Here is a 19,551-nt window from a genome sequence, read left to right on the forward strand (position 1 = left end):
GAGAGGATAAAAATATCCTCAACCAAAATGAAGGGTGAAATTGATGTAATCATGGCTATAATCTCCAGAAGTCTGATTCTAAACTGAATCACACCAACTCTCCCAAATACCAAAGAACTCTCCAGAGGATTGGAGTTTCATTTGTATCCTCTTTTGACCTACAGAATACACAGATCTTTTCGTTTACTCTCTCTCTCTCTCTCTATCTCTGTTTCTATCCCCATCTCTCTTTCCTACACAGCCCTAAGCACTCACACTCATGGAAGAAAAATATTCAACACTGATTAACTTTGGCACCTTTCATTAGTCTTTTTTAAAAAACAGCTTTAACTCACACACGACAAAACCCATCTGTTTTACGTGTACATTTAAATAATGTTTCCTGAATTCTCAGAGTTGTGCAACCATCCCCAGCTTAGGTCTTTATTCAGAACTTAAGTTTAAGAAAGTTTCCATAATAACCTTTAGCGGTCCCAGAAATGCATAACAGTAATGGCAGTCGATACTGAAATCCAGACAGTATAGAATTTTGTTTTTCCGAAATCCTGGAACCCAGAACCCAAAACATTCTGCTGCTTTATTAAGCCTAGGGAACTGGAATCACAGGATTTATAGGATCTCAGATGAATGACAATCTTCCCACATCTCTTCCTCTGACCTCTGGACTTCCGCGTTACAGACAATCAGTGGGAGGGCCCCATTCTGTAGAAAACTCGGCGGTGGGAGGGGTCCCCTCCTGGAGATCTTCCGGAAAGGGGCGGGGCCCGCCTTCCGGAACCTTTCGGACAGAGGCGGAGTCTTCTGCCGAGGGCCATTCGGAAGAAGGCGGAGCCTACCTCGCATCAGGACCAGTCTGACTGCACCTGCATCCTTAGCTCAGAGCATCCCTGGAGCATCTTAAGAGGCGAGTGCAGCTAGCAACCAAGGGACTGGACCGTCGCGTCTGTCAGATACCTTCCCCCTCCCCCGACCCAGAGCTCTACAGCAGCGCCCTCGGTACTGACCGGGGGTTCCCAGAGTTGTCTGACCATTGCAAAAGCATTCATAGCAACAGCCTCTGATTACGACATGGCCGAGATCACCAATATCCGACCTAGCTTTGGTAAGTAGAGTCGGGCAAACTAAGCTTGAGGTGGTCAGAACGGTTGCAAAGCCAAGGGGGTCCGACGGCTGGGCGGGGAATGAAGCTCAGACCAGAGCCTTCAAAGTGCCAGCCCCGCTAGAATTGGGCCTGTGGTGGTGGGTAGCGGGCAGTGGGCAGCGTCTGAACTTAAGCTATGGGCTGCAGGGAATGGCAAGGCCAGAGCCACACGGAGGGTGGGGAAGTCTAAGATGCTAAAACCTTGTATGATGCACTGTCAGCACTGCTGAGGGTGAGAAACAGCGAGCGTGCGGAGGACGCGAACCCCTCCTTCTGGAGGAGGAGAGGTAGGGTAGGCCGAGTCCTGCCCCTTGGGGCACGCAGGGCGGTGCCCCTTCCTCCCCCTTCCACTCCTAAGGGTTGCGGGGGAGGGAGGTGACAAGGGGGATGGGGAATCAAGATGGCAGCTTGGAGACTGTGGGCTCTGTGGCTGGCAGCCAGGGGAGGCGGTGGCCTCTGGGGAAAGAGGTGTGCGGGGGTGGGGAGCAAAAAGGAAGCCACTCCTTAAGCCGATCAGCTGGATGCTGGAGCTGGGACGATACGTGAGCCCTGCAAGCTCCATTCTGCATCGTAATGGTGGGGTCCATCTGATGCTACCAAATGGCGCTTGGCGCTGCTGGGCTGGGGGATGACGTGATGTCTATTTCTGGGCCTCCAGACAGCGCCGAGTCTCTCCTTCCGGGGCCTTTGTTCCCTGTTTCCCCTGGCTGGCTTTTCAAAAAGGGGGACTCACCCGCGCTGGTGCAGGCGGGGGCGCGAATCAGGCCGGAGGGGGAGGGGCGAGAGAGGCCCAGCCCGGGGGAGGCCGCTTTGTGTACTAGAGAAAGCATTACGTCATCTAGGAGCCGCTGGTCCCTGACCCAGCCCTATGGGCTCCGAGATCAGTTTTACACTCCCTGGATGAGAAAGTGGAGTTGAAAACAGGGAAGAAGATGGGAAAGACAAGCTTGAAGAGCAAGTTTTTTCCTCTTTGGGGGTTTCTCCAAAATGTGCTAAGGGAGTAAAGTTCCTGTGCTATGCTTTCCTAGTCAAATAAATAAATAAAATGTAATTGCCCTGCTTCTCCCTCAATTCTACTACAGTTTAGATGGGGAAAGCCAGTGAGAGTTGCTGCCAGCCTAAGAACCTTCTTATTCCTTAAGGGATTCTATTTCTCAGACAATCCAGAAGGTTTGAGCATCTGGACTCCAGCATTTAGGGTGGGGACACAATCCAGCTAGGAAATGGCTTTTCTCACTCCCAAGTAAGAGGTATATGGGAATAAGCAGAACCCAATGTGCTCTATCCCCTCAGTGTAAGGAAGAGGACATCAGATCAGGGAAAGTATCCAGACTACAGAACTTCACCCCCGTTAATGACTTGTTCCCACTTATTCCTCAAGACTAAATCTTGATTGTATTTCTTTCTTCTATTTCACCTTCTGATTCTTTATCCTTAGAGTCCTAAGTTTCCAAAACAGAAATCCCTTTTGTAATTACATGAGCAACTCATTTTTTTCCTGCTTTTTCTTTTTCTTCTTATACCTTTCCAACAGATTCCTTTCTCTATTTTTTTTTTTTTTTTTTAAAGATGACCGGTAAGGGGATCTTAACCCTTGACTTGGTGTGGTCAGCACGACGCGGCCATCCGTATATGGGATCCGAACCCGGGGCCTTGGTGTTATCAGCACCGCACTCTCCCGAGTGAGCCACGGGCCGGCCCACAGATTCCTTTCTCTAATTGCAGTTCCAGAGTCCTTGGGAAAGTACATGGTGCAGAACACACTATAGTGATTTCCTTTAGAGGGAATATTAGTGGAAAAGGGGAAATAAATTGTGTATGCCTTTTATATGTTGCATATTATTTAATCCTAACAAATACCCTCCAGTGTAGTTGTTAGGTATATTTGCCAGATAAGGAAACTGAGGCTCAGAGGGATTAAAAACAACAACAACAAAAAAACTTGGTTAAAGTCAAACAAGCTATTGAGAGTAGTGCTAGGATTTGAACTGATGTCTGGCTCATTTCACTGTATTACCCTGGCCTACTTGTCAGCCAAAGGCTATGTTTAGAAAAGGAAGTGTCAATAAGCAGGTCTGGTCCAAGGCTGAAAGAGTTGGGCATAGCCCAGATGTGTCTTGCAGGTCTCTAGACCCTTACAGAGAGAGTCTCCTAAATACAGAATTGATGCATCTGACTTTTTCACATTTCACAGAGTACTTCATTTCTTTTCTTTTTTTTTCATTTATTTATTTATTTATTTTGTCGATATACATTGTGGCTGATTATTGCTCCCCATCACCAAAACCTCCTTCCCTCCCTTCTCTCTCCCCCCCAGAGTACTTCATTTCAAGCACTATAGTACTTGGGAGATATAACAAGCGAACACTCAATTACCCATGACCATAGAGGACAAAAGGAGCAAGCAGCACAGGTCACTGCAATTTACAGCTTTTTTTTTTTTTTTTTTTTTAAACAGCTTCTTTAAAACACTCACTTCAGCCATTAGCTCCAACTTCCTTTTCCCACAACCTTGTGGCTAAAGCAAGCCACAGGGCTCTGAGTTTCAACATCTCTGATTTTTCTAGTTTACTAACTTGGGTGTTGGGAAGAGAGGTAGGAGTTAACAAATAATGAAATGAAGATAGAAGGGCAAAAGTGGGAAACAAGGTGGGGGAAAGCACCTAGATAATCCACAGATGGGTTCATCTGTTTCTCTCTTTTTTTCTTTATCCTTCTAAAGACGTGAATCCTTTATCTTCTCTTTTCTACCTTACCTCCGTTTTCTAACAATAAAAGTTGACTCATAAGCAGCAACAGGTTCCCTCAAGATCACAGAGTAAATTAGTTGTAGAGCCAAATAGACCTAGATGTCTCCCAGTCTGGACCTTTAGATCTCCCTTTCAAATCATTCTCAGAAATGTACCTGACTTGGTAGTCCTCTGATTTTCTTTTCTCTTAGAGAAAATCAATGTTCAGTTTTACTAATCAGTAGCAAGCAATTTGCAGGAAAGCCCCTGCATGGTGAATGGAGAGCCGCTTCTTCAGACTGTGCCCATTCTGACTGACAATTAAGTCTAGCCAGCTGTTCAAACAAATATTTACTGAGCTCCTATTAAATGCAAGAGACTGAGGGATTCAGAGACGAACAGGATGTTGTTTCTCCCTGCCCTCAAGGAGCTAACCACCAAGACTACCTCTGTTTTGAAAAACCTCTCCCTCGAAGCTCTTTTTTCATTTAAAGCTTTGAGACTTGGTGCTGCTAACACTAAGATACAGGTTTTGATCCCTGTACCAGCCAGCTGCAAATAAATAAATAAATAATAAAGCTTTGAAACCAAACACCATTATTATTCAGTATGTCTATGGCCATGGAGGTAATCACCTTGATTTATTTTGTTCAGAATGATTGTACTCTATTTTTTTTTTTTTTTTTTTTGGTTTTTTTTTTTGGTCGCTGACCAGTATGGGGATCCAAACCCTTGACCTTGATGTTATAATGGTTTTACTCCTTATCTACATTATTTTAGAATGTGACCCCTTCTTTTCTTATCTAGTTCCACCTTTCATACAACCAAGGAATGTTGAGGTAGAAAGAACTTCAGAGACATCTAGTCCATCCCCACTGAAGAAATCCCTTTTAGAATATGCCCAACCCAGGACTGGTAACCCAAGGGTGGCCAGTTAGCTCAATTTGTTAGAGCTCAGTCAAGGGTTCGGATCCACTTACCAGCCAGCTGCCAAAAAATAAAAAAATAAATAGAATATGCTCTACCAATGGTGATTGTATTACTCTATTTCTGTTACTTGTAACAGAATACTTGAAACTGGGTAATTTATAAATAAATGAAATTTATTTCACACACTTTTGCAGGCTGGGAAGTCCACAGTCCAGGGACCACATCTGGTGAGGGCCTTCTTCTGGGGGGGAACTCTCTGCAGGGTCCCATGGCGATGCAGGGTATCACATGGTGAGAGAATCTCAAGAGCTCTCTCGTGTTCCTTATAAAGCCATCAGTCCACACCTATGTAACTCATTACTCCATGAATGGATTAATCCGTTCACAAGAGCACAGTACTCACAATCCAATCACCTCTCAAAGGCCCCACCTTTCAAATACTGTAATTGGATTTCCCACCCTCTTAATACTGTTACAGTGGGGATCAAGTTTCCAACACATGAACTTTTGGGGTGCATATTTGACCTATAGCAGCAATCCAACCTCTGAAATTTTTCAATTGGAGAATTACTGCCTCATGAAGCAATATGGGCCATTGTGAGGCAGTTGTGTTTTTTTTGTTGTTTGTTTTGATTTGTTTTTTAGGGCAGCTGACCAGTACAGGGATTGAACACTGAATCTTGGTGTTAGCAGCACCATGCTCTAAACAGCTGAGCCAACCAGCTGGCCCCTGTGAGGCAGTTGTCATAATAGTTTGACTCTTTTCATTGAGTAAAAATCCATGTTTCTGTAACCTATACACAATGGTGCTGGTCCTGTGATCCAAAGTAAAATCAAGTTAGACCTTTTTCCATCAAAATGCCTAAAATAATTATAACTGAAACCCTGTACTGGCCAGCCACCAAAAAAAAAATTTATAATTGAAGATGGTTATTATTCCTAAATACCACTTCAGCTCTAGTTCCTTCAATTCTTCCTCCTTTGATATAGTTTCCAGGTCTTTTACTATCCTAAGTATCCACAATGTAGAGTATGGACTCTAGTGTCAAGCAGACCAGAGTTTAAATTCCATGCCATTTGCTAGTATTTAGCTTGGGAAGATTTCTGAGGTCCCAAGTTCCTCAATATAAAATGGGGATATTAATGGTACCTATTCAATAAGTTCTTTGATTCAGAGAGAGAAAGCTCTAGCACAATGCCTGGCAGGAACATAAGTGCACACCAAAAATAACAGTTATTGTTATTGTCAGTGTTACACAGAATACTTCTGATGTGTTATGGCCAGTGCAGATAAAATTATACCTACCTCTTGTGTGATCTGGACATCATGCTCATGGTATAAGTTGGCATTAACCTAATTATAGTCCAGGCTTATGGTCACTTAGACTACTAAGTCATTTTTGCCCAAACTTGCCAAGGGAGGTTATTGCCTAAAGATGGGTTTTTAAGTCCAAACAGAAATTCACATTTATCCAGTATATGTAATCATACTGACCTCATCCTCTTTTTCTAATCTGTAGAGACTGTTTTGAATTCACTAACTCATTTGTTCACTGAGTACTTCTTACGTGCCATATGGTTCTAGGACCTAGGGATATAGTGGTGAACAAAACAGACAAAATCACTGTTCATATTAAGCTTATCTAATGCAGAAAGACAGACAAATAAATATATGACACGGTAATAAGTGCTATGAAAAAAATAAAGAACAGTAATGGGGATATTATCTCACTTGGGGCAGAAAGGAAATGCTTCTCTGGTAAGATGAGGTATGAGCAGAGGCCTGTAGTATGTGAGTCAGTGAGCTATGCAGATGGCTGGTGGAAGGGTGTTCCAGAAGGATCTGGAACATGCTGGGATCACGTTTATTTCCTTCGTTGTCCCTGTCTTCCAAGTCTTCCCCTAAAAAGTAAGGTAGAAAACTGCAGGCCTTATCTAGACCTTTAAGGCCTAAACCCAATTTGACTTCAGTAAACTTGAGGAGGGAAAGAAGCCCAAACCTAATTATCCAAGGCAGGGGGCCAACTTTTGTGGGAAAAAACAAGACTAGGGGAAGGGAAGAGGAAAAAAAACTATTTCTTTGTATATTTATTCACCCAACAAATATTTATTAAGTGCCAGCTATTTGTTTAAGTGCTGGGGATATAACAGTGACAAAACAGACAAAAATCCCTATCTTCATGAGGCTTACATTGTAGGGAAAATAAACAATAAATAGCAAAATTATTTGAGGTGTTTGTGTATATATTTATTCTTATATATATGTATGTATTTTATTTTATTTTATTTTTATTTGTTTATTTTTGTGGCTGGCCAGTACGGAGAACTGAACCCATATGTATTTTATATATAGGAGGGTACTTCAAAAAGTTCATAGGAAAATTTTTTTTAAAAAAGTTCATGGAAAGATTCATATTATCTTTTTTTTTTTTTAATGGAATGCTTCACGAATTTGCATGTCATCCTTGCACAGGGGCCTTGCTAATCTCTATTTCGTTCCAATTTTAGTGTATGTGCTGCTGAAGCAAGCACCATATTATCTTTCAATTCTATTTTTCCATAAACTTTTTGAAGTACCATCGTATATTATTTTCTTATATGTGTGTGCGTGCACATGTGTGTGTGTATGCGTTTGTGTGTGTGTGTGTGTGTGTGAGAGAGAGAGAGAGAGAGAGAGAGAGAGATAATGACAAGGCATGAAAAAAAATTAGGCAGAGCTAGGAAGAGTGGGTGTCAAGGGTGGAAAAGGTTGCATTTTTAAATAGGATAGTCAGGGAAGGCCTTGCTAAGAAGGTGACATTTGAACAAAGATCTGACATTTTCCGCAGTCCCTATTTCTTCCTATTTAAAGTCTTTATATTTTAAATACCTGGCAGCTGAAATTTTGGAACATATTTAAAAAGTATGTAGATGCAGAGTTTTTCTTTTTACCACCCATCCACTTTTACCACCCTTGTGCACCCTACCAAGACCTTCTAAACTCAACTCCACATCCTTCCACCCCACCCTGACAGTCAGCCAGTCAGTCAACATAGGCCCACTGTTTGCAAACCCTATACTGGATGCTGCAGAATATCCTCCAAAAACCAAAGACAAAGCTCATGCCCTTGCATAACAGTTGAAGCAAATGGGTTCCCACATAAAAATGTGACCTTAGAACACTTACAGAGCAGCTCTATGTAAAGCACAAATCAATACAAGCAAACCAAGTCTGTAAGTGCTGAGAGAAGGTCAAGAAAAGAACAGGGAGTCAGGTGGGGCACTTCAGAGAAGCTATCTGGAGGAGATAATCCAGGTTTGGTGGGAAGGAGGAGCCATGAATTGGTCGGAAAGTGTGGGTGAGGTTGTCTCCAGGAGAAGGGAGAAGTTCTAAAGCCCAGATGAGCACGTTTTGCTTTGGAGGCTAGACTGCAGATTTGCTTGGCTCCAGCAGAGGCACTGAGCACGGGACCTCTGGACAGGGGTTGAAGTCCATCTGCCTTAATGCATCTCTGGTCTCCTCCTTCAGATGTGTCACCAGTGGTGGCTGGCCTCATTGGGGCCTCTGTGCTGGTGGTGTGTGTCTCGGTGACCGTCTTTGTCTGGACATGCTGCCACCAACAGGCAGAAAAGAAGCACAAGAACCCACCATACAAGTTTATTCACATGCTTAAAGGCATCAGCATATACCCAGAGACCCTCAGCAACAAGAAGAAAATCATCAAAGTACGGAGAGACAAAGACGGCCCTGGGAGGGAAAGTGGACATGGGAACCTGTTGGTAGACGCAGCAGAGGCTGGCTTGCTGAGCCGAGACAAGAGTCCCAGGGGGCCTAGCTCTGGATCTTGTATAGATCAATTACCTATCAAAATGGACTATGGGGAAGAACTGAGGAGCCCCGTTATGAGCCTGACCCCCGGGGAGAGCAAAACCACCTCCCCGTCATCTCCAGAGGAGGATGTCATGCTAGGATCCCTTACCTTCTCAGTGGACTATAACTTCCCAAAAAAAGCCCTGGTGGTGACAATCCAGGAGGCCCATGGGCTGCCAGTGATGGATGACCAGACCCAGGGCTCTGACCCCTACATAAAAATGACTATCCTTCCTGACAAGCGGCATCGAGTGAAGACCAGAGTGCTGCGGAAGACCCTGGACCCTGTGTTTGATGAGACCTTCACCTTCTATGGCATCCCCTACAGCCAGCTGCAGGACCTGGTGCTGCACTTCCTTGTCCTCAGCTTTGACCGTTTCTCCCGAGATGATGTCATTGGGGAGGTCATGGTGCCACTGGCTGGGGTGGACCCCAGCACAGGCAAGGTACAACTGACCAGGGACATCATCAAGAGGAACATTCAGGTGAGGAGGAAGAGTGTGTTGGGGAGGGATGGTAGGTTGGGGCAGACAATATCTCACGAGAAATGGAAGGGGAAAGAGGTAGGATGAGGGGCAAAGAGGAGCTGTAGAAAGGAAGCTCTTGGCTATAAAAGACAAGCAGTCAAAGTGTCTGCTTTGGGGCCTGGCAGATTAAGTGTCTTCCAAGAGGCAACTTCATGAGAGAAGTTCAGATAGCTTCTAAAATTTAACTTAGTGATTGGCGTCCTGATGCTGCATCCAGCTTACTTGGAACAGGCTGGCCCACCAGTCCTAGATCCTCCATCATTTAGGGGATATGGGGGCTAATTTCTTTTCCAAAGTGATGTGTGATCTTCCTCCAGTGAAATTATTTCTCACAACTGAGACACTATGACAATAGCTCAGTAATTTTTCCCTGAGTTTCCCTTTCCCAATCCAAACCTAGGGGTATGAATAGTATCATGTATGTATTAGTCCATCTCAATTGCTTATAAAAAAAAAAATAACTAGAACTTGGTAATTTGTAAAGAAAACAAAATTTATTGCTTATGGTTTCCAAGGCTGGGAACACATCTGGTGAAGGCCTTATTGGTGGTGACAGTTATGCAGGGGTCTCACATGGCAGATGGTGGAGCAGAGAGAAAGCTAACTCTTCACTCCTCCTTTTAAAGTCCTCAGAACCATGCCCATGACCACCATTAAGCCATCAATGGATTAATCCATTCACTAGGGCAAGGTTCTCACAATCTAATCACCTCTTCAAGGCCCCACTTTTCAATTATCGTAATAGGATTTCCTACCCTCTTAACACTGTCACAGTGGGGACCAAGAAGCCTCCAACACATTAAACTTTAGGGGAACACAATTCAATCCATAATAACGTACATGTCTTCTTATAACCATTTTATATATGAAATGTAATGAATTGTTTCACCCTTCCAGGCCCAAACCTTTGTCACAGATACTTCTCTCTCCATTCCTCCTCTCCTCCCTTTTTGCATTCGAATGGGGATGAGAGCCTTCCATCCTGCCTTTTCTCCCTCTCTCCACACTGGTCAACATTGGCTCTTGAGTTGTAATTTCAGGGGTACAAGAAGTATACCCTCACCCCACCCACTCGTTCATTTCTTCCACGCTTGGGGAGGTGGTGTAGTGCTGCAGTTAAGCACTTGGGCTCTGGAATTGGACAGTCTGACTTCATTTTTTGTCTCACCACTTTCTAGCTGCCCAACATGGGTGAGTTACTTAACCCCTCTAAGCCTCTATTTTCTCATTTGTAAAATGGAGCTGATAATATTGCCTTTCATACAAGGTGATGAGGTTCAAATGAGATAATATACCTGACATACCCTTGAGGAGTTTTCACTTTACTGGGAGATAAAGATAAATATTTTTGGCAAATACCATATAGTGAGTGAGCTGGTGTTATTTAAGAAGTTTTTGAAATTTTAAATGTAGAGTTTTATTCCTTTTTCAAGGTATAACATAAGTGGTTGATAGCAAGTACTTGGAAGTCAAACTTGAGTTTAAATCCAAATTCCATCAGCTAAATGACCTTGGGCAAGCTGCTTAACTTCTCTAAGTCTCAGTTCCTTATAGGAATAAAGTAAGATAATGAATTTACATAGTCACTAGCATATAGTAAGCCTTCGATAAAATGTGACCATTATTATTATTATTATTATTTCTATTATAAATAAAGTTTGATATCTGGGAGATATATGTGGCTAGCAGATACTTATACTATGTTTTGACAAAGTGAAGGAAGACAAGGAAGCCTGAATCAGTGGAGACGGAGGTTGAAGTTTCAGCATAGCAGAGCCACTAAAAACAACTGCAAATCTCCCAGAAAGATCCCTTCCAATAGGTGGCATTCTTCTCTCTTGATGGCTTTTCTACCTGCAAGCCCACGCTGGACACAGTGGGGAGACAGGAGGCTCAGGACTGGACAGAAGAGACCCCCAGGCCAGCAGGGGCAGAGTGCGCAGTGAATACCCAGGAACATAGTTTGCCCACTGAAGAAGGATACTGCACCAGGTCTGGAGGGTGGGGCAGCAGGGAGCACACCCTCTGGGTGTGTGTTCTCGCCTTCTCTGCTGTGTAGTATGCACCCACTTGAGCCAGCCCAGTCATGCTGTTGTCCAAGGGAACTGCTGCTGCCAATGGGCACACTCAGATCCACCTGACAGGGGCCAGGGAAGTCCAAGAATTGTGAAAAATATTAGAAGTATTTGATCAGAGCATAACTAAGGCACTGGTTCAATGCCGAGATACAGTGAGACATCCTAGAGTCCCACACTGCAGGGCTTCTTGCATCTTCTGAGGTTAGAGTTAGAAGGCCTGGGCAGAAACTGAAGCAGTGATCTATTTTATCCCCTTCTCTCCCTTCTCCTCTCCTCCATCTCTTTTCCTCTGGGCTCTGCCAACCCTCTTCCCTTTACAGTGACTCCAGCACTCCACTCCCTGCCTTCATCTGCCTCTCCTCACAGGAGGATCCTCTCCAACACACCCCTCCCTATAGCCCCAACTTTGGTGAAGCCACCAACCAGCTGGACTTCTCCAGACAGCTCATGCACTTGCAGCCCAAGGCTGGGGGTGGAGGATGGCTCTGTGCCAAGCTGCAGCTGGGAAGAGACTGGCAAGGAAAGGGACCAATTTGGGCTGGGAACCTAACAGCCTCAAATCCAGAGTACTGGTCAGAGAGCACAGACAATAGCATTTGCTAAACTGCCAGGGCTCTTGGCAACAGCCAAGTTTCTTTCCACTTTATTAACTTCCTTCAAGGGGATAAGCCAGGGCAAGGATCCTGAGCAACATATCCCTTGAGAGAGGTCTCAGACAGGACCCCCAGAGAGCCTGTGCAGCCCCACACCAGAGCTTTTCAGCCTCCCAGGCTTCCTGAACCCATTTCCCCAACCACCACCTGTGGGAAGGACTGTGTTCCATCTGAGCCATAGCTGTCATCTCCCTAGTCACTCATCCCTGTGATTCCCTAGCAGTGCAGCCTCCAAATGTCTACCCCAGTTCCTCCCTACTGTAGCCCTTTCTGGATCTCCCCTTGGCAAACAGCAGCTAGAGCTGCTCTGGACTATTCCACACTGTCTGTAAGGAGCTTTTTTCCTGGTCCGTATAGTATGGGACCAAATTATCTTCCTCCAATGATTCCTGGGTGGAAACTGGTAAGAACTGCATTTCTATGGACAACCCCCGGCCCTAACTGCATTTCCTGGCCTTTAGCAGAAAATTCATCTCTTATCCTTCCCATTATTACAGTGTGGTCCAGTTGAAGAAGCCCAGGACTAGTCATCATTTTGACTCTGTCCATTTCACTTCCTGACTCTGGGCAAGCAGTTATCCTCTCTGGGCCGTAGTCTCCCTCTAGGGTGGATCATGAAGGCTAATGGGGTCACTTTGGGAGCACACTCTCAGCTCTTATGAATATACCAAGAGATATAAGAAGCATTAAAGATTAATCCTTGATTTTTAGTAAGAGGAAGTCACAGTATAAACTATGATGCCCAAAATCTCTGAGTCAAACTTTTTAATATATATATTATATACTTAAAATTTTAATATCTATATTATACATAAATATACATATGTATACTTTAATTTGAATTGAACTTTAGAACTAACTTTTTTTTTTTTTTTTTTTGGCAACTGGCCAGTTCAGTGATCCGAACCCTTGAAAGAACTAATTTCTTTTTTTTTTTTTTTTTTAGTGGCAGCTTTGTTTTCTAATATTTTACTCATTTGATAATTAAAGTGATTTACATTCCCATAATAAATCCCCCACAAGGAGAACTGAGGTGGCGCAGAAAGGGCTGGAGGACAAAGAGGACACAGTGGGAAAGCAAAGATTGACAAAGTGGATAATAGAGAGTTGTTAGACCCCTCCTAATTTCTTCAGGTCATGGTGATGACCTGGAACAATGGTCATGGGAATGAGAGGATTCTTAAAATCTCAGATTTACAAAGGACCTTAGAGGTCGTCATCCAGTGTAGCCATCAGCACTGAAAGAGAAAGAAAAAGGAATGTCAATTTTCTAGGAACAATAAAGAAATTTGTTATGTATGTGCGTTGAGGGGAGGAAATAGGAATGTGATTTAACGTTAAGGTTTTGTTCTTTTGTCTTCCCATGGTTGTGATTTAGGGTAGAGGTAGCCCTCAGGACTTCTGGCCCCAAGAAAGGTTAATTGATGGTACCATGGTCCACTTAGTGCAAAGACTCTGTGGCTAGAAAATCATTCTGAAAGCTCTGCTAATTATAGGAAAATAGAATTATCCCTTGCCTAAGTATTTCATCTGAATGTATTCTTTAGAACCACTGCTCCTGTTCTTCTGTTCCTCTGAAGGAGAAAAGGGCCTGCTCTCTGAGAGCAAAGCCCCCAGCTCTGTCAGGCATGGATAAAAACCCTTTCTCTCCCTTGTGCTTCTGCTTGCCTGCCCCCCAACAGGGTATTTGCCTCACTAGGCTCCCAGCCCTCAATGGCTCTTTTCAAAAGAAAGAGCCATTGACAGTGCTACTTGGAATGGGAATTGGGTGCAAAGAGAAAGGGTGGGCAGGGTGAAGGAATGACACGATCTCTGGCCTTCAATGCAGAATGGAATGGCATTCAGGTGGTGATGTGGCTGCAGACTTGGGCATCACATAGGGGCAGCTGAATGGGGTTGGGCATTCTGCCCATGTAAAATGACCAAAGGTGAAGGAGTGAATCTGATGGAAAACAGTTGTCTGAGGAGTGATTTTAGGGGAGAAAATGATTAAAAGGGTAACCAGAGGTTGTCTGTCTACTTTCCCAAAGAACTAAGGAAGGGACATGGGGATTGTGATTAGGAAGATTTTGCTATAAAATTCTATGGATGATCTAGGAAACAGGATTTTTAAAAAGTAATCAGGAAACCTAAGCTATAACATTATAGTCAATGTTATTCTTAAAAAATATTTGTTTTTTTTAATCAAATTTCCCTTTTCCTCCCACCTATCCTTCTTCTGCATATAAAGTTAGAATTATATTTAAAGACTGCATATTTAGTATTTAGACACTATTTGAGGATAGTCCCAGAAATAGATATTAAACTTAGTAAACATTTTATCTTTCATGCAAGTGATGGGGAGCAGTGGCCAAAATAATCTAAAAATTCTTTCTGGATCAGTGCTTTCCAGTGATGATGGAAATGTTATATATTTGCACTGTTCGGTATGGTAGCTACTAGCCACTTCTGGCTATTGAGCACTTAAAATATGGCTAGAGTGACTAAGGAACTAAATTTTTAATTTTATTTAATTTTAATGAATTTAAATTAAAAAAAAATCTTTTTCTCCTTTTTTTGATGGCTGGCTGGTAAGGAGATCCAAACCCTTGAGCTTGATAAATTAAAAAAAATTTTTTTTGTTAGCTGGTTGGTATGAAATTAAATTTTAAATATACACGTGTAGCTTGTGGCTACTGTATTAGATAGCTCAGTTCTGAATGTTTTGGAAGGCATTTGATTTTCTTTTTCATGAGGGATTACTTTCCTTTTGATTGTGCCTAATAGCAAAAATGAGTTTGTATTCTCTGATTGCTTTCTGACTCGTGGCAAAAAGAAACAGCCAGAACTATACTGGTTGGCAAGGGCAACCAGCCTGTGATTTTAAACTGGCTAAGGGTACTTCCCACGGATACAATCAAGAGCTGACAATACACATATGGGGCTTCAATCTAGCAGAGAAAAGCCATGAAAATCTTTTTTTAAAAAGTCTGTTCCCTTTTGGACTTTAATTTCACAAGCTAAGGGCCAGGTTTAAATTTTAGTCATGCTCTATGCCCTATGAGAGGCATTTCCATATGCTCTTGCTACAAAATATAGACTCAAGAAAATTTTTTAAACCATGTGAGATAGTATCACAATTTCATTCCTTGCGATGACTTAAGTCCTACAATAAAAGCACAAAATAGTAGGTTTATTCCTTGTTTTTTGTTGATAAGCTAATTAGCTTATTTGCTGCTGCTGTTCTTTCTTGTACCAGACATACCCGAGCATGTGCTGCACCAGCCTGAGAGCTGCTTGAGGGTAGGGTTCCTCACTATCCAGCTTTTCAGCCGTAGATTCTAGCAAAGTGCCTGGCACTTAATAATTGTGTAATAAGTCAATTTTGTGAATGTGTGGTATATGTCAGACTGGTGATAAGTATAGTCTATTTTGCTCAATCTAATAATTCCTGGAGTAGGTGACATTTCTTTGCAGCTTTGAAGAATACAAGGAATAAGGCTTTGCAGTGGAGGGCATGATTTTGTCCTAAATTTAACTTATTATGTCTTAAGTTCCTCAAACATCACCTCCATTTGTTTTTCTTTTCCCAGCCTCATCCCCACTTTCTAAGCTAGAAACATAAGAAATAGTCCTCCCTTTCTTCCCTTTAACCTGCACTTCACATCCGTTTATCCACCCGAACCTAGAAATTCCCTACAGTTCTTCCTGAGACATAGCTCGCCCCTATGCTCCTCTCCTCTGCCATATCCCTAGTTCCAGTGCCCATCATTTCTTCTTTAGCTTGTTGCAGCAAGCCTCTTAACTGGGCTTTCTGACTGGTCTTTCTCTACTTTAGTTCATTCTCCAGCTTCCTCTAAAATAATAATAATTTTGATAAACTGATAATTTTGCCACTCCTGTACTTAACTCCTCTTGCCTGTGTGATGCTGACTCTGCTGTTTAGGTACAGTACCCCACCCCCCAGCCCTTCACCCTAGCTTCACCTACCTTTCCAGTTTCCTGACTTATCCCTCCTGTCAGGCAGCCCACCTTCAGGCACACTTACCTCTCACTATTCTCTGAACACACTGTACCCTTTCAGGATCCAGTGCTTTTATAGTAGCATTCTGTCGCTACACCTGACATGATCTTCTCTCTGCACATTGTCTCATGCTTTCTTACTCTCTAACAGCTCAGATATCAGCTGGAAAAGCCTTCCTTGAATCAACCAGCAAAGCCAGCTTCTTTCTCTGCTGGGTGCCCAGAGCACTTAGACATTTCTCTGACAGTACATGCTTGTTTACATCTCTGCCTCTTGTACTGCATGATAAGCTCCTTGGGAGCAAGAACTGAGTCCTGTCAGCTCTGGGTCCCCAGCACCTGACATGTAATGAATATCCAAATGTTGTTTAAAATATTCTTGGAGAACTAGAGGTTTTTTTAAGCTCAAAATAGAGCCTAGAATAAAATTTAAAGATGGGGAGACAAAGATGAGGGTGTTGATGAGGAAGCCAAGTTGGCTGGAGAAGACAGTGGAGTGCAAGCACTGAGGCATGTGGAACAGGTGTGGATATTCACCTTGTCAGATGGAGGAACAGGCTCCAGAAAGTTCAAGGACATGCCCAAGGCCATGTGGTGAATAAGTGGCAAAGTTAAGATTCAAACCCATCTTTCCTACCTCCCACTGTACAGACTTTAAAACTTTTTTTTTGGAATCACAAGAACCAAATGAGAGAATAGGAGAGAATGCACTTTTGTAGTGCACACTATGTGCTGGGCACTGTTGAGGTTTACAAATTTGAATTTATTCAATCCTCCTAATAATCCTATGAGGTAGGTACTGTTTTTTATCTCCATTTTATAGATGAGGAAACTGGAGTACAGAGATGCTGAGTAACTCATCCAAGGTCATTGATAAGAAATAGCAGTGAGGGTTTGAATCCAGGCCAGTCTGGCTTCAGAGTCCATGCTTGTAAATGCTAGACTCTGCTGCCTCTCCATGCAAACCATTTTTTTTAACATCAGGATTATAATTATAATTCTTCCTTTCCCCCTCCCTGTTCATCCCCAGGGATGAACTTATTTCCTATAGACTCCTCATCCCTGCATTTGTCCTCCTCCAGACTCTCTTCCCACTCCTCTGCACACTTTCTGTGCCATGCCCCTGCTCCCTCCGCCAGGATTCTCACTTGCTATTTCTTCCTCACAGAAGTGCATTAGCAGAGGGGAGCTCCAGGTGTCTCTGTCCTATCAGCCTGTGGCACAGAGAATGACAGTGGTAGTCCTCAAAGCCAGACATTTGCCGAAGATGGATATCACCGGTCTCTCAGGTAGCAGCTATTTACTTCAACCTATTTCTGACTGTCTGAACCACTCCTCCATTCCTTTCCTGCAGCCCAAACACACCCCCACATTTCAGGACCCCTTGCCTCTTTCCATTTTTATCGGTTCCTTTCTCTGTTTACATTCTCTTCCTGATGAATGTCTAGGTCCAATGGATTTCCCTAGTTGGGGAGGTGCTTTAGGTGAACAGATAAAGTCTTTACACTTGGTGAGGTATCCTAAACGATATGCATGCCCGATGCTGAATACTTGCTCCAGGTGAGACTTCTCAAAAAGTCTGCAGACGGGCCGAGCCCGAGGCGCACTTGGGAGAGTGCGGCGCTGGGAGCGCGGCGACAGCTCCCGCCGCGGGTTCGGATCCTATATAGGAATGGCCGGTGCACTTACTGGCTGAGTGCCGGTCACGAAAAAGACAAAAAAAAAAAAAAAAAAAAAAAAAAAGTCTGCAGACATTTGCTAGTCCCTGTGCCCTTGAAAATGCTTCCTGGTGTCATGGGGTTTTTCAAACCTGACTGTTCGGTTCTATTGCCGCTTGGTTTCCTTGGCCTCTTGTCCAGGCAGGCAGACTTACAGGTATAGTCAGTGTGCATTTATTGTGCAATCACTGAAGACCATGTGGGGCTGGCCACCAAAGATACAAACAACAGAGCCCCCTCCTTTCTGACATGAAACCACCATTATAAAGGAGAGGACTGTGTCATAGGCTTGTCTCCTTTTTTCTTATCTCTTTGGGGGCCCCAGATCCTTATGTCAAGGTGAACGTCTACTACGGCAGAAAGCGCATTGCCAAGAAGAAAACCCATGTGAAGAAGTGCACTTTGAACCCAGTGTTCAATGAGTCTTTCATCTATGACATCCCCACTGACCTCCTGCCTGACATCAGCATCGAGTTCCTTGTCATCGACTTTGATCGCACCACCAAGAATGAGGTGGTGGGAAGGCTGATCCTGGGGGCACACAGTGTCACAGCCAGTGGTGCCGAACACTGGAGAGAGGTCTGCGAGAGCCCCCGCAAACCTGTGGCCAAGTGGCACAGTCTGAGCGAGTACTAATCCTGTTCTCCTTGCCTCTAACCCCGGGGCCACGCTGGGGAGGGACATGGTGGGGAGAGAGATGACAGAGAAGTGGACTCAAAACCTCATTTTAGTTGTAGAAGAAAATTTCTTACAAAACAAACCCCACAAGGGACACCCCATATGATCACAGTCGCAGATCAGTTCTTAGCAATGATGATTTTTTGCAAGGCACTAGAAATTCTTTTTTTTTTTTTTTAAGGAGGGGGGGAAAGAGAGGGAAAGACCCTTACAAGTCTATATATAACAATGTAACCTTATACTTGCATGTCTAATCAAACTGAAGAAATTAGCCTAACAGCCAATATCAAGTGGCTGATTTTAATCCATGAAAATTGTGTTTTGTGCCGAATTGTATTTGCTGATTATTTGAAATTGGCCTCTTTTTATTGGGCTTCTCTGGAGAGTTATTCCCACTCCCCATCTCTGCAGAAGAAAATTTTGCTCTTGTAAAACCTCATGATTTCATCTTCCCCATCTTTTCTCCCTATTACCTCTTAAATCTTTGCTCTTTGGCTGAGCTCAAGGTCCAGAGGTCTGTAGTAAGCCAAGAAACAAAGGAGGGATGGATAATGCAGGGTTTGCAGGAGAAAGAGTAACTGAGGGGGTATTTTTACTGTCAGCCCTCCTGCTATGCAGTTGTAAAGGGCAGTATAGGGTTACTTGGTAGCCCTGATGAAGCACACAGAACACATCAGACTTACCAGGTAGAACTTGGTTTTACAAAACTAGATGACTTCTCTAAAAGGAGCTTTGGAGACTTCAAATTTAGCTATAGGATAGTACACGTGAACACATCCAGCTGATCCCAAATGCTATTTTCAGGTATGAGGACAAGGGGAGGAGAAATGAGATGACTATCCTCTCCCCATCTGGTAGTGACAGCCATTTCTTGGTTGATGGGTTGGAAGTCATCAGAGATCTGAAGGATTACATTGGCCTTTGTTTTTCCAGAAATGCTGACCATAGAGAAGCCTTAGGGTCTTCTCAAGTGGCTTAGATATTATAATGAGATTACATTTACTTCATAAGAAAAAAGGCTCTTATAAATTATTCTTTTTCCTTGAATTTTTCAATAACAGCTCTTAAGAAAATAACAGTGTGACTGAGTAATATAGGTAGCTTGGATTCTTCCAGGACATCCTCTCCCTCAAAACAAGGTATGTAGTTCTTTGAACTTAGAGTGTGTCATGACATGGTGGAGGAATGGGGGAACCACAGAGTTTAATACTCCTGCCACTGGGCAATACAAATTGAGAGAGATTC

General features: G+C 43.4%; 1 protein-coding gene and 1 non-coding gene across 2 annotated transcripts; one reads left to right on the forward strand and one right to left on the reverse strand.

The window, feature by feature from the left end:
- Positions 1-1,068: 1,068 nt before the first annotated feature.
- On the forward strand, positions 1,069-18,264 carry SYT11 (synaptotagmin 11). Its single transcript, XM_063106945.1, has 4 exons — positions 1,069-1,102; positions 8,309-9,135; positions 17,079-17,202; positions 17,954-18,264. Exons 1-4 carry the CDS (start codon positions 1,069-1,071, stop codon positions 18,262-18,264), a joined length of 1,296 nt encoding a protein of 431 aa, XP_062963015.1.
- Positions 7,229-7,332, reverse strand: LOC134385326 (U6 spliceosomal RNA). Its single transcript, XR_010024318.1, has one exon. It is a non-coding gene; the product is annotated as a U6 spliceosomal RNA (small nuclear RNA).
- Positions 18,265-19,551: the final 1,287 nt, after the last annotated feature.

Source organism: Cynocephalus volans, chromosome 8 (genome assembly GCF_027409185.1).
Source record: "Cynocephalus volans isolate mCynVol1 chromosome 8, mCynVol1.pri, whole genome shotgun sequence".
Classification (NCBI taxonomy): Eukaryota; Metazoa; Chordata; class Mammalia; order Dermoptera; family Cynocephalidae; genus Cynocephalus; species Cynocephalus volans.

Bases quoted from the DNA above. Each gene is read 5' to 3' on its own strand.
- SYT11 (XM_063106945.1), top strand. From the start codon at position 1,069: ATGGCCGAGATCACCAATATCCGACCTAGCTTTG. The intron at 1,103-8,308 runs GTAAGTAGAGTC...CTCCTCCTTCAG, and splicing joins CAATATCCGACCTAGCTTTG to ATGTGTCACCAGTGGTGGCT. The intron at 9,136-17,078 runs GTGAGGAGGAAG...TCTTCCTCACAG, and splicing joins TCATCAAGAGGAACATTCAG to AAGTGCATTAGCAGAGGGGA.